Raw genomic sequence first — 22,758 nt, 5'->3', positions numbered from 1 at the left:
TATGAAAAAACAATATAATTATACTGCATCACACAGTATAGAAATATGTTTAAATATAATCTAAAAGAGACAAATGGGATATTATTTATGAAACTTAGCTTCTATTTTTATTTTATATTATGCATTTTATTGTTTTTTTTATCTATTTTATTTTAAGCCATCCAAAGTCATCTCTGTGAGGTGGATGCTATATAAATAAAACTCCTGTAACTTAACTTTTGTTGGTAGCAGCCAGGTAAGTTTACATATGTAAGAACTGAATAGCAACAACTGAAAACAGATAGCTTCGTATCATTGAAAATGCTGCATATAAGACTCCATTTTTTTCCTAACACATTGCCAATTATAATGGTACTCCTAAATGGTCTCAAAGCAACACTATACACACTTTTTTCTACAAAAAGGCAAATGGACAGGGAATAAGACTTTTGTTTATTGCTATTTTCTTTAGAACAAGATGCATCTCAAAACCAAAATGAGGTAGCGCTGTCAAAATTACTGCAGTTCCCTGTTTCAGATTATTTACTATTTCCTTTTAAGGTGGATATAGGTTTCCCATATATTGTATTTTTTTAAAATATATTTTTATTGATTTTTATATAATGGTTACATAGAAACAAACATAAGACAGTGCACAGTGCATGTGCCCATCACCTTACAAACAAAAAAAACCCCCATCACCACCACCACCCATCACAAGGGGTTCAAAATTTTTCTGGTTTGTTTATATATATTTCCTTGGCTCTACCCTGCATTAGGTATTACTAAAAGAGTGATTGCAGTTTATTTTTCACATTTACATCACATATATTGTATTTTTAATCTCTATTTTCTCTTGCAAATGTTTAATCTGTAAGAATGAAATGATTTGCAAAATTAGAATTTGAAAAGAAAAGAAAAATACCAGATCTAGCATTCTCTTTCAAATATCTTGATTTTGGCAATAAAGTATAAGAGTAATCCAAAAATATTGAGTAGTCCATACAAGACATATATATGCACACAAAGATGTACATTTGGGGACCTACAGACTTTACTTTCAGTACCATAGTATTCTCAGGTGTACAATATTGGTTTTTTAAAAGGCAATATAAAGAATGCACCTTTGCAAAAGAATTAATAATAAAGGCTACTCAGTGCAATTGCATAAACATTTAGTCTAAAACTGGCTTTATGCCAAATCATCTCTGCATGGCTAAACTAAATTCTCCAGCTTTGACTAATGCTTCATACTGAATTTTGCAGTGTTAATACATTTCAGTTGTGGCCACTTGTTTACAAGGAAATATTACAAAAGTAACTTGACAGAAAACATCTTAGAACAAAAATCCTGATGAAAACATAAATGTCTTCTTCTGAAGTTTCTAAGCAGAACAAGCAAAAAACTCAACTGTTCATGTGTTGAGGCACTAAGATCAGAAGAAAAAGACGGTGAAATCACAGAAGCTTTGACAGTTGTGACAAACCACTCAAACAGGGGAAGCTTTATCTCTTTGTAGTACGAACTGCTGAAATGTCCTCAATGAATCAAATTAATGAACAGAGGAAAATCATCTTGTGCTAAAATTGAGATCACAACTTTCACAATGAGTTTAAAACAAATTACTGAATTTATTAAACAACCACTAAAAAGTGCATGGAACAGAAGCAGATTACTACTGAAATTTAAGAAAAACCCATTAGGCATAAAGAGCATGGAAGCTACAAAGGTGGAAAACAATGACCTATAACAGCACTGATAATGTTACCTAGTTTGGATAATGAAATATCTGCAAGAAAACAACCAAACAGAGATTGCCAAGATAAAGTGCCCATTTAAAGTACCCATTTAACAAATAAAAGTACACTGCTGAAAAATGTTCCTCTCCTGACACAATTACACTCTACACCAGAGGTCTTCAAACTTGGCAACTTTAAGACTTGCTGGCTGGAGCATTCTGGGAGTTGAAGTCCACAAGTCTTAAAGCTACCAAGTTTGAAGACCTCTGCTCTACATTGTTATCATCCTTTATGAACCCAATAGACCCAATAGACATTCAGCAACACTGGTTGTTATTCTTGAGCGCAGAGTTTTCAGAGATGCAAATTATTAGGAAACCGTAATCAGGCTGAATTTTATATGTCCCAGTTTGAAGCATTGGGTCCATCCGATTATTTCAGTGGTTAGAGTGTAGAACCACAAGCTACTTCAGCTGCTAGATGTAGTTCAGCAGTTCAAATCTCACCACCGGCTCAAGGTTAACTCAGCCTCCCATCCTTCCGAAGTGGGTAAAATGAGGACCCAGATTGTTGCGGGCGACAGGCTGGTTTTTGGCCTTCTGAGAGAGGGCTGTAAAAGCACTACGAAGCGATATATAAGTCTACATGCCATTACTATTCATCTAAAATACAGAGCAAGAGGATGGGGAAGAATAAGTGCATAAGTGCACCTTTGTGCCTACCGTTCCTGTCCTAATGTGTTTATATCTTTTCTATCTCTACTTTATCCTTATATTATGTTAAACATACTACAATACTATATTTGTATGACAAATAAAAATAAATAAAAATATACAGTTCTCCGAGTTTATCGGCGCTGGGATCAAGAGCCTAAAGGGGGGGGGGGGGTGATGGAGAGATGGCAGCAATAAACATCAATGGGATACAATATCACACACTCCTTCCTTAGATGCCTCCGGAAGTATCTGGTTGTTCTTCTGCCAAACGTAAGCAAGATCCTGTCTATTTGCAGTCTCATGAAGATGGGAGAAGTGCCATCCCCGATGAAGTTTCAAAGGCACTGAGTCAAGCAGTGCCGTCCCATCCCCTACCGAAGTGACCAGTGGGCAGTCTTACACGCACGACCAGCTATCTATCCCCCTCCACAAACTTCCTTCAGCACAAGGCAAAACCCAGCCATCCCTTGGGTCATAGCGCTGACCTGCAAGGGGAGGGAATGGAGGGGGGGGAATCCCAGTGGTCATCTGTACGGTCTTATTATGCCCTGAAAATATGGGTGGGGGGATTAAGCCTCTTGCCCAGAAGACCCCCCAACAAACTTCTTCAGCACAAGGCAAACCCAGCTTCTCCTGGATCATAGCACTGACTAGCAAAGGGAGGGAGTGGGGGGAGGGATTCCCAGTGGTCCTCTGTATGGTCTTATTATGACCTGATAATATGGGAGGGGGGATTGTATTAGGCCTTTTCCCCAGAAGACTCTCAACAAACTTCTTCAGCACAAGCCTCCCCCTTGGGTCGTAGCGCTGACATGCAAGGGGAGGGAGTGGGGGGATTCCCAGTGGTCATCTGTACGGTCTTATTACGCCCTGCAAAATATGGAGGTGGGGTTATTATGCCTCTTCTTCCCCAGAAGACCCTCAACGAACTTCTTCAACAGAAGGCAAACCCAGCGTCTCCTGGATCATAGCACTGACATGCAAATGGATGGAGTGGGGGGATTCCCAATGTTCGTCTGTACATCTTATTATGCCCTGCATATGGAGAGGAGGGGGGGTTATTAGGCCTCTTCTTCCACAGAAGACCCTTCAACATCTACAGGGCATTCAGCCCGGGGTTTTAACTGGGGGGGGGGGCGTCTTCCTGAATCAAACAGAGAGAGAGAGAGAGAGAGAGAGACACCCCGAGCCCTCCTTTCTTACACTGGATGGCCGGGCTAGCAGCCTGGAGATCCGATCTCCTCCTGCCTTCCTGCAGGCGAAGGCGTCGCCCGCTGCCGCTTCCCCCGCTGCTGGTCACGTAGTTGCTGGGGAAGATGCCGACGCGCTGGTCGATCTGGCCCGTCCACCAGCCTTCGTCGCCGGAGACCTGCGAGTCCCTGGAGAGCACCTGCACCACGTCGCCCGGGCGCAGGCTCAGCTCGTCCTCGCCGCACGCCTCGTACTCGAAGACGGCCGTCCAGAGGCCGCCGGCGCTGTCGCCCGAGGCCGCGGCTTCCGCCTTCCCCCAAGCGGGGCTGCCCGCCGCCGCCCCCCCTTCAGCCTCTCCCGGCGGCTGTTGAAGGGGGCTTCGCGGGAGGAGGAGAGGAGGCGGCGGACGGAAGGGCTCCTCCATGAGGGGGCAGGGCTGCCCGCGGGGAAAGCTGCCTATCGCTCATGCGGCTGCCGGCTGCCGATCCACCCCGGAGGGAAGGCCGAGGCCGCGGCCGCGCCACGGCCCTCCGCGCGGGAGAGATGCCGCCAAGCAGCCCCTCCACGACCACCTCGCGCTCCGCCGGCCGCGCATCCCTCCTGAGACACCTGATTGACCGGGCAAGCTTGAAAGAGTGGAAGGAGGGCGGAGCGTCCGGAAAACCCCGCCTCTCTTAACCGCCTCTGGCCTCCCATTCGCTGACACGCCGGTCCTTCAATCTACTCCCTTTACCTGATTGAAGATCGGCGGCGCCTTCGCCGCGTCTTGCTTCCCTGTTTAGCCTCTCCGCCCCGCTTTTTTTTTTTTTGCTTTAAGTCGTCCTTCCTATTGGGCGGCTCCCTCAAATCGAGCGTCACTGCGGGAGCTCAAGGTTCTGCCGTTGCTAGGTGAGAAGGCTGCCTTTCTGCCTCTGCTGGCGAACGAACGAACGAATGGGCGGGCGCGGACCCTGTGAGGGGAAACGGCGGGGTCTCCTTCTGAAGAGCGCTTTTTCGCTTACTCCTGGCTGAAAATATCGCGGGGTTCTCCGATCCTGCTCTGTTGTTATAGTATTCTGATTAGTGTCGGCTAGACATGCCGAACGGTCCTTAACAATGAACAGCCTTTTGGCTCTATCGGTACTCTTGCGTCCCTTCCCTGCTCCTGGCAACCAGGTGGAGCTACCTGCCTTTGAAAGAAACTAGTCACAAAATAGAGCTGAGGCTGCGTGCGACCACCCAGGTAGTTGGGGTGTGTGTGAAGTGACCGTTTTATGAGATAAAACTAAAGCACCTCTCAATGTATTTCCAATTAGAATGGAATGGAATAGAATAGAATGTTTTATTGGCCAAGTGTGATTGGACACACAAGGAGTTTGTCTTGGTGTATATGCTCTCAGTGTACATAAAAGAAAATGTAGATTTGTCAAGAATCATGTGGTACAACACTTAATGATTGTCATAATATTGTACCACGTGGAGAAGGGCAGCATATAAATGGTAGCATATAAATAAATAAATTACAGTGCTGTAATTTAAAAGCAACGTCTCGGTCACTATTATTCTCCGGTTGCAATTCAAGTGTACGCCTGGTCCCTAGAAAAAATAATTGTGATGTATATAACAAATGTAAATAGATAAATAGATCCTAATAAAAAGTGTGGTCTTATTATTATTATTTAATTATTTTTATTAATTAGATTTGTATGCTGCCCTTCTCCGAGGACTTGGGGTGTCTCACAGCATATAATATAACAATACAGTACAATCTAAAAATCCAATGTTTAAAGGCCAACTCTGTGGGACCTAATCTGTCGCTGTTTCTTCAAATCACTTTTCCAAATTCTGTTTTCCTACAAGCTATTTCTGTATTCTTTTTTTAAAAAATTTTTTTTTATTGATTTTCAATCTTTAAAAACAATAATGCAACAATACTTTGAGCAACTCTGCATTGTTATATATTTCCATTTCTCGACACATAGTCACGGTACACATTATTTCCATATTCTTAAATACAAGCAAGATAGCTGCCTTGTTAATGTAGCATGTCATTTCAAACTAATGTAGCAATTTGCTTCCTGGAGTAGGAAAATGATGGCTGAAATGTTCAAATTCAGATAATCTCAGTGGACCATTTTTCTAGTTGCTAGATGTATTGTTGGTTTGTGAGTTATCATACTGTGTAAATTATGGCATACCTTTCATGTTGAATAAACAAACCATGTACTGTAAATAGAAAAAAAAATGTCAATGGGAATACAATAGTATTCCATGTGCCTTGATGTATAGTCATGCTGGCTACGTGACCATGCAAGTGTCTGGACAATCCTGGCTCCCTTGGCTTTGAAACAGATAGGTACTGGCATCCTAGAGTTGGATAGGACAGAAAAGGAGAAATCCTTACCTTTATCCTTATAACATCTGTAAATTAAATGTAAACTGACACAAATGACAAATACAAATAGCTATCAATTGTCTAAGTATACAAATTGACACAAGTGACATAAAATTACATCACTTGCCTAGTTTGCTTCATAAATACCAGGCTTTGTTAAATTGTGGGTGATATCTAATGAAAAATTGACCACCCCTCCCAAAATCTCCTAAACCCACTGCCATTAAATCAAGTGTTCAATTCACTTCTACTGAAAATAAAATGACATTATCAGGATGTTTTTACAAAGAAAACCCCAGGTTAGAATACTGAGCATCAGTATCAACATTTTCATTGTATTTTATACAAACTCTGAATTCAAAAATCTTAGAAAGATTTGGCAGAAATTTGATGGTCAAATATCTTTTCCTAATTTCTAATAAAAAGTTACCAACCATGATTGGGCATGGAGCTGTGATTTGTAAACAAGATGAGCCTACACATCAGCATATACCATTTGTAGGTTGTTTTTTTAAAAAAAAAATCCCAGCAATTATTTCCTTTCAACTAGATTAGTAAAAAAAAAAAAGTACCAGGACTGAATGAAAAGCAATGTCTCCAATGTTGTATGTGACCAACTGATGGCAGCACTGATTCACTGGAAGCTCTTTCTTTCACTTGAAGAGTTGCTGGGGGAAAAGCTTGTGTTGATATTGTTCATGAAATGAAAGCCTGTAATGAGTATTCCTCAATATGCTTTAAACCAGTGTTTCCCAAAGTTGGCCACTTGAACATATTTGGAATTCAACTCCCAGAATTCCCCAGCCAGCGAATGCTGGCTGGGGAATTCTGGGAGTTGAAGTCTAAATATCTTCAAGTAGCCAAGGTTGGGAAACACTGCTTTAAACAATCCACTATGACAGTAGTCCCCAAACTTGGCAACTTTAAGACTTCTGGACTTTAACTCTCAGAATTTTCTAGATGTGTGTGCACCACTTCTGCGCATGCGCAGAGTGTCCATGGTAACATCTGGGTATGTGGGTTGAGCCTCTCACCGCTGCTACCAGTACGCCTGAACTGGTAGAAACCTGCTATTCACTATGTAATCCAGATTTGATGCCCTGCAATTTTCACCTTTTCCCATAATATAAGGAATACATTCATGGGCATCTGACTCAAATGAAAAGGTAGAAACACTGTTAGGAGCAAATTACCTGATAAATCACTGCAGGCCATTCCTGTCTCAGCATATTGATTAGTTACAGTCTGGCTCAGACCAAGACATTTTATGGTCCTTAGACCATATCTTTGGGTAGCTCACATGAGAAATTAAAAAATACAGTAAATGTAAATAATTGTATGCCATACACCCAACTGCATTGCTTTTTGAAGATGATTACTTTTTTTCCAATTTACATATGTGCTTACATACAGGCATCCCTCTGCACCTTTACAGCCCTTTTGGTTCAGCCCTCCACAACTGTCCCAGTTTCTCATGTGAAAATAAATTGTCCACATTTGATCTGGCTCAATAGATGGACTGATCTTCTCTAAATTCTGTTTCCAAAGAGACAATGCAAGAACCTCACATGTCTAGTAATTTTCCAATATTTGCTTTTGTTCATTCTTTCTAAGTCACCTAAGTGAGGTGAATAGTGTAGAAATTTGATAAACTAATAAATTGAAGTATAATTCCTCTAACCAGAATTTTCCACTAATTTCCATTAAACAATGTGTTTAACAAAGGAAGAAAACGTAGCTGTCACATTGCTAAATAAAGATTACACATTTTGACCTTCTGGAAACTTAATTTTGATTAGCTTTGCAATGAGTTTTACTGATTCTCACCAATTGCCTTTCTCACTACTGTATATCTCTATTTCTCAATCAGACCTTAAATTTATTTCTGAGCTCAAATCAAATGAAACTATATACCAGTCAACAAAGCAAAGGGTATTTTTCTTGTAAATGTCTTATTTTTAATATATCATTTATATTAGGTATCTTATGCTCCACTGTCCTTTGTAAAATCTGCCAGTTCATTTGGTATTACTTTCTCCAAGTGTGAATCTCCACATCTTTGTGTTATAAAGCATAATACAAAGCATGCATTTATTTATATGAATAATGAATGAAATGAATCAATATAATTTCCCTACATCTCACTTTTTTGTAACAAATATATAAACTGATCTATGTACCTGTGTGTAATTCAGTCTTGGTTTTTAGGTTTTCGTGGTTTTCCTTTCGCACTTTTAGCAATCTTCTAAAATGCCTTTTGACATAGAACTGTTAGCTCTTTGTTAGAACTGTTAGCTCTTTGTTTATAAAACTCAATGAGTATTTCTGTTTCATCTCCATTTGGTAATTAAATGTCATATTTGACAGCTAAAGAACTTTCCTCAAATGAGAATTGGATAAAATATTTCAAGAAACAGATCAACAGGAGAATAGATGAGCCTAACTGTAATATGGGATATTTAGCAATTTTAATATACCATCCCATCATTTAATGAATTATACCCTAAAAGGACATATTATCTGAGTAATGTCCTTTCTAAGCATTATTGCCATGCCATGCCCTGAATAGTAAATCCTGGTACACCTAAGTTCACATATTCCTAAAATGACATTTTCAAGATTTCTTTTTCACATTTTTATGTTATGTCCCTCTTTCAAACTTTGCAGCATTGGTGATTACATTAGCTTCTCTCTAGCCTTATAATTATCTCCAGATCTACTTATGCAACTTCTCAAATAACTAGACGAATGCTTTAACTCTAGCCAAGCATAGGCTGTGTTTGGTAGCAATATAGAAAATAATGTGCTATTTTGTACCAAATGGGAAAGGAGTTGTCCTCTTAGATGGATTGATTTTCCTCATGCTTCCTGAGCGAATTCTGGGATGAATAGGACATTAGGAAATGTTCACAAAATTTGTGAGAATTGCATGGAGAAGTCATTTTACTGTAGATGCTAGGCAGACCTAAATGTAAAAACAGATCCCAAGGTTTTTCCCACCCCTTTCCCACTGCCGCCTTAAAACGGACTTTTTACAGTCCATTTGGTTGCTGAGAGTGCACACAGTTTTCCTGGCCATTGTTTTCTCAGTGTCGGTTCTCACCCTTATGTGGTTAGATGTAACTCCACCTGCCCTTATGGATTCCTCTTAACTTCAGTTCTCCCTTTGATTTTAATGGTGAAAGTAACTTTACAGTGAGTTTCTGGTCCCACACAGTTCTAAAGTCTATTGAAACTATTATGCCTTCCTGTGAATCAAGTAAGATGTGTTTTAATGAACATTGCCCCACACCGTTTGCAAAGCAAACTGCCATTTGTTTTCGGCTGGGGTTACCCTGAAACAACAAATTAATCGGACGTTATTTTGCCTAGCAAGCCATACATCATGCAAATCAAAAGGTTGTCTTGCGTAAACCATGGTTAATTACAGGCAAACCGACACATATCTCCTATGTGAATCTCAGTAATCCCAGACTATGCCCCACGGCAGATCTTACAACCGTAATAAAATATATATTTTATGGTTTTTGAAGATCGAATTACAGCTTTGTCAGCACGCCGCGATGGAAGCTTAGGGGGAAGTCTCGTTACTATGACACCAAGGGACGCTTTCGGATTTCCTGTTCTCGCGGGAATTGGCAATCTCGCGAGAGGGGACGACGGGGGCGTAACTTCTTAATAATTCCTGGCCCCGCCCACTACAATCAAACTCGCTGTTTTCACTTCAGGTCTTCTTTGCCGGGTTGTTCTTCTCCAAAAGCCAATGGGATAGTATTGTACCGCAGTACTCGTGGTTTAACCAGTGACCCACATCGCCCGATTTCACAGTCGCAGCGAACTGCTAACTGCTCACCAACGCTGTATACGTTGTCTTGCGCTTAAGCGTTTTCCTCAGCACAGAGAAGCAATCAGGCTTTTAATGTTCCGTTTATGGAGATTCTTAATCCAGGTCACGGTTGCCCCAAAGGTGTCCCCCCCCAAGAGGTAACTGGAAAAAAAGAGAAAAAATATAGAAATTCCAGTTGCCTCTTGAAAAAGCACCGTTGGGAAATTCAGACTCTCATATTCTCCGAGGAAAAGCATGCCTAGGACTGCGGTCCAAAACCTCAAGCGTCTGCGAAAGAATTGCCATTTGTACTTGGCACTACAAAGCCGCCCTAGGAAAGTTACACGGCTTCCGGGCCCGACAAAGCGAGCTTTCCTTTTTTTCTAGTTTCTAGGTTTTCGTGGTTTTCCTTTCGCACTTTTAGCAATCTTCTAAAATGCCTTTTCCCCCACCCACCCTTTCCCATAATGCTAGCAATGCTAATGGCGCTCAGGTAACAGAATGCAATCCAAAGCAACTAGAGTTCTTTGTTGCTTCTGCTGTCGGTAGCCTTGCCAAAGGCTTGGTTTCTCTGCCACCTAGCCAGGAGGAAGGCCTCTCCAGAGACCTAAGTCAGGGGTAAGCAAAGTTGGCTCTTCTATGACATGTGGACTTCAACTCCCAGAATTCCCGAGCTAGCATGACTAGCTCAGGAATTCTGGGAGTTGAAGTCCAGAAGTCATAGAAAGAGCCGACGCTGCCTACCCCTGAGTTCTAAGTAAATATCTCAAAGCAATTTGGGGACGCAGGAGTTAAAATCCAAGCCCAAGGAACGCAGCCTTTGTGGCTGGAAAGCAACTCCAAGAAAAGACCCTCCAATTCTGAATTCGTTCGCCAAGGGCCGAGAATAAGCGTTTTATTTCCCTTTGCGGCTCTGATTCACTTCATTTGGTGGAGGGGAGGCGGGGGCTTCCTGGCGAAACGGTTCGACAGCCAAACCGAAAATGCTGCCGCCGCACCTTCCGTTCGCGCAGCGAGAGGGAGAATCCAGGTTGGGCGCCGAGGTCGCGTCGGCTGCCGCAAGGGTTGCCGGTCCATAGGCGGGCGGGCGGGCGGTCCGGGGCCCGGACGTAAGATGGCGGCGGCGTTGGCGGGGGGGAGGAGGAGGAGGAGGAGGGGAAGACGGAGGACGGGGGGGTGGCTCTTGTGGCTGTCGCGAGGCTCAGGCTGCGGAGGAGGAGGCGGCGGGCAGTTGTGCCCGGGCTCGCAGGACGGGTAGTGAGGGGAAAGAGGGGCTGGCACAACCCGGGCTGAGGCCCAGGCCGCCATGGGCTCTCAGGTGCTGCAAATCCTGCGCCAAGGTGTGTGGGCGGCTTTGAGCGGCGGCTGGTACCAAGACCCGCACCAGGGCGCCGGGGTCAACGCGTTGCACCTCTACCTGTGGCTCTTCCTCCTTGGCTTCCCTTTCACGTTATACATGGTGAGTGAAGGAGCCGGCCTGACCCATCAATCCGCAGCTGGGAGAAGAAGGAGGGGAAAGGGGCTTTTTTCGGGCTTCAGACTCGCCTTCAGCTTGGGGGGCTGTCGCCTTCGCCCACTGGAGCAGAGTCAGGTTGGGCTGGGGAGACCGACGTCTATCCACCACCGCTCTTCCGTTGCTGCTTTTATTGTATTTTTTTGTAGAGGCGGAGGATGGAAAAAAGGGCCGCTGCCTCCTTGCTCAGGTCAAACACCAATACTAATAAACTTGGGGAGGAAAAAAAGAGTCCAAAACCGACCTCCCGCTCCTTAAAAACAAACAAAAAAGATCCCACTGGTGTGACCTCTCTCCTATCGTTTGAAGCGGATGCGTGGCTTTTTGGGGGGCCACCTCATCCGAGATGGATTTTATTTCCCCCCCTCACAGGAAATTCTTTGTGTGGAAACCGAAATGTTCCTTTTCTTTTTTGCGTGTAAAGGCTGAATGGGTGGCAATCTTACACGTGGGGTGTTTTGATGAGATTGTCCTCCAAAAAAGGATTGGCTGCAGCTTGTCAACATGTACGGTTGCTGAGCATGTAGTTGTGAAGGACCAAGGATAAATGAATAACTAAAGGTTTATGGGCTCGGTCCTAAGGTAGTGAAACACCTGGGGAGGGATGGAAATGTTGGTGCTGATGTTCCCCAATTGGATATGCATTCCTGTCTGGTGTGGGATAAGTAATATTCTCTTTTTTTTAAAAAAAAAGTAGAAATCCTACATCTGGAGGGGCAACTAAATGGTCACCAGACTCTCTTCCCAGTGCTCATTTTATTTTTTTATTGATGTTTATTTATTTATTTAATCAAATTTCTATGCCGCCCAACTTTAAGGCGACTGAGTGTTGTTGTATAATGTTAATTTAAGTTATTATCTTGATTGGAAAGATGACAGAATTGAGATCTGTTTGAGTTATATATTTCTGTAAAAATGAAGTCTTTGTATGTGTGTACAGAAAGCATACACTGTGTGTGAAATGACTGAACAAGTTTAATAGACTACAGCTTATATTTCTACTACATACATTTGTGTTCTGCGGATTAATGAATGAGCTGATGAAGAGAGGCAACAAGATTCTTTCTCTTGTTATAAACAAAATTTCTGTAATTTAAACCCAGCCAGACTATATTATGGAAAAGCTACAAAATATTTCTTAGAATCACTTTTTAAATACTGTATATTTTTCTCTGCATTTATTGTAATATCACTGAGATTCTTGGCCTGCTGAAATCTAGACATTGGTAGTCATAAACTGGTAATGGCTTAAACAATAATATACATATTTTTTGATAATTTGATTTCAGAAATGAATAATGAGCTGAAGAATTATGGAGCATAATTGGAAATTGAACATGCTAAATTCTATTGCTATCTCATTCCCCTTACTAAATTCAGTTCTGTCTAATGTAGGGGAAACTTTTTTGTGAGTATGGTGTTGCCATGACAACCAGACATTATTGCACTTTATTCCTTGGAAATTCTAGTAAACATAAAATACCAGGGAAAAGCTGACTTGTGAAAGATTTATGTTGTTCATCAAATAAGACTCTAGAGAGAATTGTGCATGAGATTGCAACTAGAAGGATAAAATGAGGGGGGCATATTACACAAACAGCTTGCAATAGCCTCTTGAAATCTGTGGAGAGGGGGAGGAAGCAAGTGATTTCTGTAGACAGTCTCATTTGCCTGACTTTTTTCCTGCTGCCAGTGTGATCACATTGCTTTCAATGTGTAAAGGAGCATTTCTGCACTTGTTCTCTTGAAATCCCTCTCCAGTTTCCACTCTATGATGGGAGAAGGGTGGCTTTGTGTAGGTGGGCCCTCCGTTGTCAAGGTTTTTCCACCTTTGGTCCTGGATAAGGTGGCATTATCCCACACAGACCAAGTAAGCAGTCCAGGAGTCCTCTTAGACTATGTATCTATGGTTAAAAGGGCTTTTGCACACTTCCAGGTTTTATGCCAGTTGTGCCCATTTTGGACCAGGAGGTTCTGGTTACTGTCACTCAATCCTCTGTGACTTTCCGACATAGTTACTGCAATGTGCTCTACCTTGGTCTGCCCTCGAAGAGCAGTCAGAAGCTTCAGTTGGCCCAGAATGCAGTTGCATGAGTAGTAAATGGTGTCAGGTACTTGGCATATGTAACTCCTATGAGCCGGAGTGGCACAGTGGTTAGAGTGCAGCACTCCAAGCTACTTCAGCTAACTGCTAGCTGTAGTTCAGCAGTTTCAATCTCACCACTGGCTCAAGGTTGACTCACCCTTCCATCCTTCCGAGGTGGGTAAAATGAGGACCCAGATTGGTTGAGGGCAATATGCTGATTCTGTAAACCACTTAGAGAGGGCTGTAAAAGCATTATGAACTGGTATATAAGTCTAAATGCTAAATGCTATTGGTTGCCAGTGTGTTTCCAGGAGCAATTCAAGATACTGGTGGTCTCTTTTAAAGCCCTTCATGGCTTGAGAACAGGCTATATGAGGGACTGTCTTCCCCCAGTTTTTTTACCTATACAATCTAGTTCAGCAGAATGGGCGCCCTCTGAGTCCACTTAGTCAAGGAATATCTGCTGGCATTGACTAGGACTCTGATGGCAAATCTATGGGATGTGTGCCACAGGTGGCATGCAGAGCCCTACGTGGGCACATGAGCCCTTGCCCACTTCAGCTATACTGTATGAGCGTGTGTCTCCCGCCAGCTAGCTGATTTTCATGTATCTGCTGTGCATGCGCGGAGGGCAGGACACATGCAGGAGATGTGTGTGCATGTGTGGGTGGGTTCGGGTCATGCACGGGAGTGGGGGGAGTGCGGGGGCATACAATGCCCCCCGCACCCAGTTTTTGTCTCAGGAAGCAGCAGGGAGGCCTGCTAGGCCCCAAATTGGGTGTGGGGCGCATGCATGCACAGGGGAGGGGATGGCGTAGGAGGTCACACATGCATGCGCGGAGGTATGGAGGGGTTGTGCACGCATGCGTAGGAGCAGGGCACGTGGGGGTGTTGTGCACGCATTGCATTATGGATGCCAGCATGTGCACTTGCGGCACACGATGAGATAAAGGTTAGCCATCACTGGATTAAGAGGCTTTTTTGCTGTAATGACTATGCTCTGGAATATTGTCACTTAAGAAATTTTCATGGCTTTGATCTTGTTGACTTTTTGTAACTCATTGAAGACCTAGTTATGTGCCTGGGCTAAGGTCCAGAATGTGTTAAGGTTCCCATTTCCTAGTTATGTTATCATTTTCAGATAACAATTTTCTTGGCTGCTGAATGTATTTAATTTTCTTTTGTATTGTACTTGTAATTTAATTGGTTTTGTGATTGTTTGCTGTGCAGAGTCACTTGCTTGAAATCGGCAGCCATATAAGATTTAGATTTAGAATAATAGAGTTGGAAGATCTTCTAGTCCAACCCCTTGCAGGAAACCCTACATGACATCAGACAAATGGTTATCCAACATCATCTTAAAAATAATTTCTAATGTTAGAGCATTTACAACTTCTGGAGGCAAGTTGTTCCACTGATTAATTGTTCTAACTGTCAGGAAATTTCTCCTTAGTTCTAAATTGCTTCTCTCCTTGATTAGTTTCCACCCATTGCTTCTTGTCCTACGCTCAGGTGCTTTGGAGAATAGCTTCACTCTGTCTTGTTTGTGGCAACCCCTGAGATATTGGAACACTGCTATCATGTCTCCCCTGGTCCTTCTTTTCATTAGACTAGCCATGCCCGGTTCCTGCAACTGTTCTTCATATGTTTTAGCCTCCAGTCCCCTAATAATCTTTGTTGCTCTCCTCTGCACTTTTTCTAGAGTCTCAACATTCTTTTTACATTGTGGGAACCAAAGCTGAATGCAGTATTCCAAGTGTGGCCTTACCAAGGCATTATAAACTTGTATTAACACTTCAAATGATCTTGATTCTCTTCCTCTGTTTATGCAGCCTAGAACTGTATTGCTTTTTTTGGCAGCTGCTGCACACTGCGGGTTCATATTTAAATGGTTGCCCACTAGGAGTTCAAGGTCCTTCTAACAGTTACTACTATACTATACCTGTGCACAGTGTTCCCTCTAATTTTTTGGGGGGGTGGGCGGAAAAGTATAGTGTCTGAGCGGCAGTCCCTTCGGGACTGAGCGGCACAGAAATAATAAACAAACAAACAAACAAACAAACAAACAAACAAAAAACCCACCCTGTTTTGCCTCAGAGAATTTCAAAATAAAATACTGTACTATGTGTCTATAACAGTGAGCTCATAATAGGGCAACTCTATCAATATCAAAATGCCACTTAAATAGTTGAGCTAGTTTCAAACTAGATTTTGATTTTCTTTCTCTCTTCCTTACTCCCATTCTTTTTCTTTCTCTTTTCCTTCCTCTCTTTTTTCTATCTGTTTCTCTCTCTTCCTCGCTCTCTCCTTCCCTCTCACTCTTTCCCTCTCGGCTTCTGGGCAGGTTTGGAAAACTCTGAGTTGATGATTATTCTTAAGTGAGCGATTGCTCACTGCTCAGCTTAGAGGGAACTATGCCTGTGCATTGTGTTTTTCTTGCCTAAATGTAGAACCTTACTTTTTTCACCACATTGATTAAATAAATTGAATAAATAAAGGAAAATGCATTTCTCTGCTCTTTGCTATTTCTTTACTTCAAGCAAAATGTGACAAATGGACAAATGAGGCAGTGAATCTTTTGATTCTGCACCTAAAGGTGATTGGCATTTGGATAGAGAGGAACAGACTTACACTGAATCTAGCAATAATGAATGGTTGAGGGTACAAAGACCTTCTGAATCTAGAGATAGTTTTTATATAGAGTGGGTCATGATTCCCCATCATAGTAGCTTTGTAATCTGATGGTTCTCTTGAATTCTTGGGTTCACCTTGAACAGCGACCAAGGCCAGGAAATCCTTTGTACAAACATATTTTTTGTGGTTTTCACTGGATTAGAAGGCATTACACATAGTGCCAGTGGTATTATCACTCCATAGTAGACTTAAATAAAATGTCTTCATTTGAAGACTATCTTCTGATAGACTTAAATAAAGTGTCTTCAAGTGAAGACTATCCAGAAGCTTAAATTAGTTCCAAGATGCACTAGTATGGGATGCACCTATGGTTACCCACAAAACACTTCTATTCTAGAAACTGTACAGGTAGTCCTTGACTTACAACAACCCCAATTTAGTCCAAAATTTATGTTGCTAGATGAGATAATTGTTAAGTGAGTTTTGCCGTTGTTTAGCACCTTTCTTGTCACACTTGTTAAGTGAATCTGGCTTTACCATTAACACTGCTTGTCAGAAGATCACAAAAGGTTATCAAATGACCCCCCAGGACACTGCAACCATCACAAATATGAGTCAGTTGCCAAGCATCTAATTTTGATCATGTGACCATGGGGATGCTGCTATGGTTGTGCGAAAATGGTCATGAGTCACTTTTTTCAGGGCTGTTGTAACTTGAATGATCACTAAATGGACTTGTAAATTGAGGACTATCTATTATTGGTTGCTTCTCAGTTTTAGGTGAAATTCAAGTTGCTAGTTATGAACTGTAAAGCCTTATATGCCTCAGGACTTGGTTATCTTCAAGATCAGCTGCTTCAAACTGAATCTAGCCATAAAGTCAGGGAAAGAACCTCTGCTAAAGTCCTGTCCTCAAGGGAGTCCTGTTTGTAGTACCATAGTAAGGTTTTCCCGGTTTTGTCTTCCCTCCCATGGAACAGCTCACTCCCATAAATATGGACTACTTGCCTGATTAATATTTGCAGTAATATGCAAACTGGTTCTGAGAGAGAGTATTTGAGCTTTCATTATGCTAAGTTTCGGATACAAAGTTCTTGTGATTTTGCTGTTTTTCATATTTTTTTAATTTATATAAAACTCAGAGCTGTGCATGTGTATAGCAATATCAGTAATAAACCTGTAGGAAGCTACGTTATCTTCCCTTATCAAAACTTGTATTTGAAATACTAGTCAAAGAATTATTTTACCACTGGGGCTTACATGAAGGATATGGAATTATCAGGTGAAAAGCATAGAGGACAATAAAATCGAATAACTTTTCAGAACTAAGATAATTAAAAAGAACTAAGATGTTTCTCGAAATAAATCTATACTAATCTCCCTTCATTTTCAATTCAGCAAAAATATATTATATACGCACACATATAAGATACTTATATCTTATATCTTTGTAATATCTGCATAATACAAAAGCAAAAAGATTATAAATAGATCTTCAGGGAAGGAAATAATTGTGAGTATAGGTTGGTTAGTCATACCACAAATCATAATGGACTCTATGGATTACATGTTTTGCCATGTGTGTAAAGTCTATATACCAAATTTGCTCTCAAAGTACTATTTATTCCAGGCTTTCTGGCTTTGGACCAGTAGGACAATTACACATAACAGCAATATTTATTTAGAGTTTGAAAATATATATATTTAGGTGTGGCTTTTAATTATGTAGAGGAGTAAACTTCAAAATGATGAACTAAAGTACAGTGGTACTTTGATGCTCATCCTTAATTGGTTCTAGGATGTGATGAGTACCAAAATGATGCATACCAAACAGATTTTTCCCATAAGAAATAATGTAGTGGTTACAAGGCAGCCAATACTGACAAGATGTAGTTTGTGTGTTGAGTACCAAAAAACCCCCAATGAGCACTCGGACAAAATTTTTGTGTCAAAATGCATTGAGTACCAAATTCTATAAATTTCAAAGCAGTTAAGCACCAAGGTACCACTGTATTTCCTTCAAATATTAGGCCTCTATTAGGGCATACATTTTTGAATAGAATAGAATAGAATAGAATAGAATTTTTATTGGCCAAGTGTGATTGGACACACAAGGAATTTGTCTTGGTGCATATGCTCTCAACGTACATAAAATAAAATATACATTTGTCAAGAATCATGTGATACAACACTTAATGATTGTCATAGGGGTCAAATAAGCAATGAAGAAGCAATATTAATAAAAATCTTAGGATATACGCAACAAGTTACAGTCATACAGTCAACATGGGAGGAAATGGGTGATAGGAATGATGAGAAAAACTAGTAGAATAGAAGTGCAGATTTAGTAGAAAGTCTGACAGTTTTGAGGGAATTATTTGTTTAGTAGAGTGATGGCGTTCGGGAAAAAACTGTTCTTGTGTCTAGTTGTCTTGGTGTGCAGTACTCTGTAGCGACGTTTTGAGGGTAGGAGTTGAAACAATTTGTGTCCAGGATGCGAGGGGTCAGTAAATATTTTACCCGCCCTCTTTTTGACTCGTGCAGTATACAGGTCCTCAATGGAAGGCAGATTGGCAGCAATTGTTTTTTCTGCAATTCTGATTATCCTCTGAAGTCTGTGTCGGTCCTGTTGGGTTGCAGCACCAAACCAGACAGTTATAGAGGTGCAGATGACAGACTCAATGATTCCTCTGTAGAACTGAATCAGCAGCTCCTTGGGCAATTTGAGCTTCCTGAGCTGGCGCAGAAAGAACATTCTTTGTTGTGCTTTTTTGATGATGTTTTTGATGTTAGGTGACCATTTTAAGTCTTGAGATATGATAGAACCTAGACATTTGAAGGTCTCTACTGTTGATACTGTGTTGTCTAGTATTGTGAGAGGTGGAAGAGTGGAAGGGTTTCTCTTAAAGTCTACCACCATTTCTACAGTTTTGAGTGTGTTCAGTTCTGGATTGTTCTGGACACACCACAAGGATAGTTGTTCAACTTCCCGTCTGTATGCGGATTCATCATTGTCTCGAATGAGTCCGATCACTGTTGTATCATCTGCAAACTTCAGTAGTTTAACAGATGGATCGTATGAGATGCAGTCATTAGTGTATAGAGAGAAGAGAAGTGGTGAGAGTACACAGCCTTGGGGGGCACCTGTGCTAATTGTACATATATCTGATGTGATTTTTCCTAGCTTCACCTGCTGCTTCCTGTCTGTTAGGAAGCTTGTGATCCACTTACAAGTGTGTTCAGGTACTGCTAGCTGATTTAGTTTGGTTAAGAGAATGTCCGGTACAATGGTATTGAATGCTGAACTGAAGTCCACAAAGAGGACCCTGGCGTAGGTCATTGGAGATTCAAGATGTTGAAGGATGTAGTGTAGAGCCATATTAACAGCATCATCTGTTGATCTATTTGCTCGGTATGCAAATTGCAGGGGGTCTAACAGTGGATCCGTGATGGCTCTCAAATGGAACATCACTAGCCTTTCAAAGGTTTTCATAACTACAGATGTTAGAGCAACTGGTCTGTAGTTATTCAGTTCCTTGATGGAGGGCTTCTTTGGCACTGGGATGATAGTCGAGCGTTTGAAGCAGGAAGGAACATAGCACAACTCTAGTGATTTGTTGAAGATTTGGGTGAAGATGGGGGCCAATTGGTCAGCACAGACTTTTAAGCAAGAAGGAGTTATCTTGTCTGGGCCTGGTGCTTTTCCAGGCTTCTGTCTGAGAAATAGATCTTTCACTTCCTTTTCTGTGATCACTAGGGGTTGTAAACACAATGGGATGGGTTCAGTTGTAGAAGATTTAGCTGTTGTTGGTGTGTCTGGGATGGAGGTTGTGCACATAAGTGGATGAGGTTTCTTTTCAAACCTGCAGTAGAACACATTCAGGTCATCTGCCAATTGCTGATCTCCTTCAGCTTGGGAAGGTGGTTTGCTGTAACAGGTGATGTTTTTGAGAGTTTTCCACATGTTTGCTGGTTCATTTGTTGAGAATTGATTCTTTAGCTTTTCAGAGTAGTTCCTTTTTGCTGCTCTGATCTCCCTTGTTAATATATTTCTGGCCTGATTGTACAGCATTCTATCACCTTTTCTGTAGGCTTCCTCTTTGGAATGACGTAACTGCTTGAGTTTGGCTGTGAACCAAGGTTTATTGTTACTGTATATTTTCAAGTTCCTGGTTGGTACACATAGGTCTTCACAGAAGCTGACATATGATTTTACAATATCTGTGAGTTCATCTAGATCTGCAGAGGTGTCTTTAAATATATTCCAGTCTGTGCAGTCAAAGCAAGCCTGTAGCTTTAACTTTGCTTCCTCAGTCCAAGTCCTCACTGATTTAATTATTTAATTATTATTATTTAATTGATGAATGTAGGTTACCAATAACCTTGGGCCAAAGCCTGATTAGAGAACTCTTTCACTCTATCAGATAGTGCAAATTCTCTTTGCTTTTTGTAGAGAAACCCTACAATTTTCTAATTAAATTCCAAATTGTATAGCTTTATTTATTTTGATTGATGTAGTTCTTCTACCTTTTGAGAGAAAGCTAATACTATACTCCAGGAATGGTTTTACCATTGCTTATGTACTCCTGTCTAGCATCATAGAGTTTGTATTAAGTAAGAGATTAAATTGTAGAAACAAAGTCCTTTTAAATGCTGATCATGTATGTCTTGATCTTTCCTGTGTCAGAATAGCAGTTTCTATGCTGGAAGACTCTGAAATGAGATTAGCACTGCCAAATGTTGTATTATACAGTCAATGTTCATTCTAAATTTAAAAAAAACTATATACAGATGTATAATGACATAAAAGTTAAATTAATTTCTGATTTGGCTGTCTTAGATGCCAGGTGTATTCTCAGACATTCTGTGCTCATTCCTCCCTTTTGCTGTTTTTGGCTGTTCATGTAGCACAAAATAAGTGAGCATCAAAGAAGAAGATAACCTAATTAGCAGCCTTTACAAAAGAAATATGTAAGCAGTTATATCTGGGCTTTTTAGGTGTTATTTTCTTCTACTACTTCATCAACTTCCAAATTTTGATTTTGTTTGTCTGCCACTTCCAAATATAGTACATAAAAAAAACTTTTGGGGGGCATTAGAATTTTGTTTGAATCTGGATAATTTTTTTTCATATACAGTACTCCTGTTGTAATGATGGAAATTTTGTTGTGAATTTTGTGCATAAAATGGCAGCTTAGATCTTGCCCTTTTACTCAACATGTGAATACCATCTTCAACTGCCTGTTGTATGAAACATAAATTTTATTCAGAAATGGTAGCCCTTATTGCCCAATTAAGATTAAAATCTTGTCAGTTTCACCTAAGTTCTTTGACTTGATATAATTGTGTACTGTATCATGTGGATAGGGAAAATTGAGTATGCTTTACATTCTGATGCAGGCAGGAAGGGAGTTGGCTAGGAATGAGAGGAAATCATAGTCTAAATTTTGAAAAAAAATGCTAAGAAGGTTAACAAAGCAAAACATCTACCAATGTAGCTTATTTTGTAGCTTGACATATAATGTAGGTTGACGTGCAGTGAAAAAATAGCCATTGCTGGGTCAGGTCAGTCTAAATCAATATTTTGTTTGCCACAAGTGCTTAGTCAGCTGCTTCTGGGTACCCATAGGCATAACACAATAGTAATGGTACAACTATTGTATGAGTTATCCAGTTGAGTTAGGCGGACATAGAAACTAAATATTCAGATGTGTAATATTTAGGGAAATTTTGCTCAGGAGCAGAGAGCTTCTTTTATAAAGAACGGTAGAGGCAACTGTTAGTGGCTGACTGAAATTATGTTATGATTATTGAAAATGGTTGTCAATTGCTTTGTGAACAGTAGTAAGTTTTCATAAACCAATTAGAATTTTCTCTTGACTTTTTTGGACTTTGCGCTTGGATTTCATTTGATAAATCTAGAGTTAGTTATGGTTATATATTTTGAAGCTGCTGTGGTGTGCATTTCTCTTGTTAAAGTCCAAGGGGCATGAATTGCTTTTCACCAACTGTGGGTGGTATAACATCTGCATATTCTTTCTAGCTGGAGATAATCTTGCTGCAGATTGGTGCAGTATATTATTATATATGAGGCTATGTTTAAAGACTCCTTTACCCAATAAGACACTTAGGTTAATAACTGAAGTTAATTTCTCTTACCAATCTAAAAATGGCCATTTATTTTGGAATTTGGAATTTAAAGTGCTGATTTTGATCTTTAAAAATTTATAGAGCATATATATTATTTATTTATTTATTTATTTATTGGATTTGTATGCCCCCCCCCCTCTCTGAAGGGTGACATATATGGACATAAATTAACTTTTTTCTCCATATTAAAATTAAGCACTGCGTATGTGCATAGCCATGCCATGTGTCGGGAAGCGAACTGGCAGTGAAGTAAGTCATTTTAAGTTGAGAGATTCTTTTGAGGATTAATTGACATTAGTAACTTAGAATATCATCTGCTGTTTTCATATAATTCAGCAGCTATTTTCCTGGCTAGAAGTAGAGGCAATTTTATCTTGTATATACACTGCTCAAAAGAATAAAAGGAACACTTTTAACTGCACAATATAACTCCAAGTAAATCAAAATTCTGTGAAATCAAACTGTCCGCTTAGGAAGCAACACTGATTGACAATCAATTTCACATGCTGTTGTGCACATTCAACTTTGTACAGAACAAAGTATTCAATG

General features: G+C 40.7%; 2 protein-coding genes across 12 annotated transcripts in view; one reads left to right on the top strand and one right to left on the bottom strand.

Annotated features, from left to right (window-relative positions):
- Window positions 1–4,116, bottom strand: part of MAP3K9 (mitogen-activated protein kinase kinase kinase 9) — a 62,013-nt gene extending 57,897 nt beyond the window's left edge. For 5 of the 8 annotated variants that reach the window (XM_070758463.1, XM_070758498.1, XM_070758489.1 and 2 more), the window contains exon 1: window positions 3,639–4,114. In XM_070758463.1, coding sequence (XP_070614564.1) covers window positions 3,639–4,050 — 412 coding nt within the window. In that variant the 5' untranslated portion in view covers window positions 4,051–4,114. Of the gene's footprint in view, window positions 1–3,638 lie in introns of all 8 variants that reach the window. The other 3 variants (XR_011559675.1, XM_070758453.1, XM_070758481.1) reach the window with 2 other exon arrangements.
- Window positions 4,117–10,957: 6,841 nt separating this feature from the next.
- PCNX1 (pecanex 1) overlaps window positions 10,958–22,758 on the top strand; it is a 116,562-nt gene continuing 104,761 nt past the window's right edge. For all 4 annotated transcript variants that reach the window (XM_070758419.1, XM_070758428.1, XM_070758409.1 and 1 more), the window contains exon 1: window positions 10,958–11,285. In XM_070758419.1, coding sequence (XP_070614520.1) covers window positions 11,133–11,285 — 153 coding nt within the window. In that variant the 5' untranslated portion in view covers window positions 10,958–11,132. The remainder of the gene's footprint in view (window positions 11,286–22,758) is intronic.

This window comes from Erythrolamprus reginae, chromosome 1 (genome assembly GCF_031021105.1).
Source record: "Erythrolamprus reginae isolate rEryReg1 chromosome 1, rEryReg1.hap1, whole genome shotgun sequence".
Lineage (NCBI taxonomy): Eukaryota > Metazoa > Chordata > Lepidosauria > Squamata > Dipsadidae > Erythrolamprus > Erythrolamprus reginae.
This window is presented reverse-complemented; position numbering and strand designations above follow the sequence as displayed.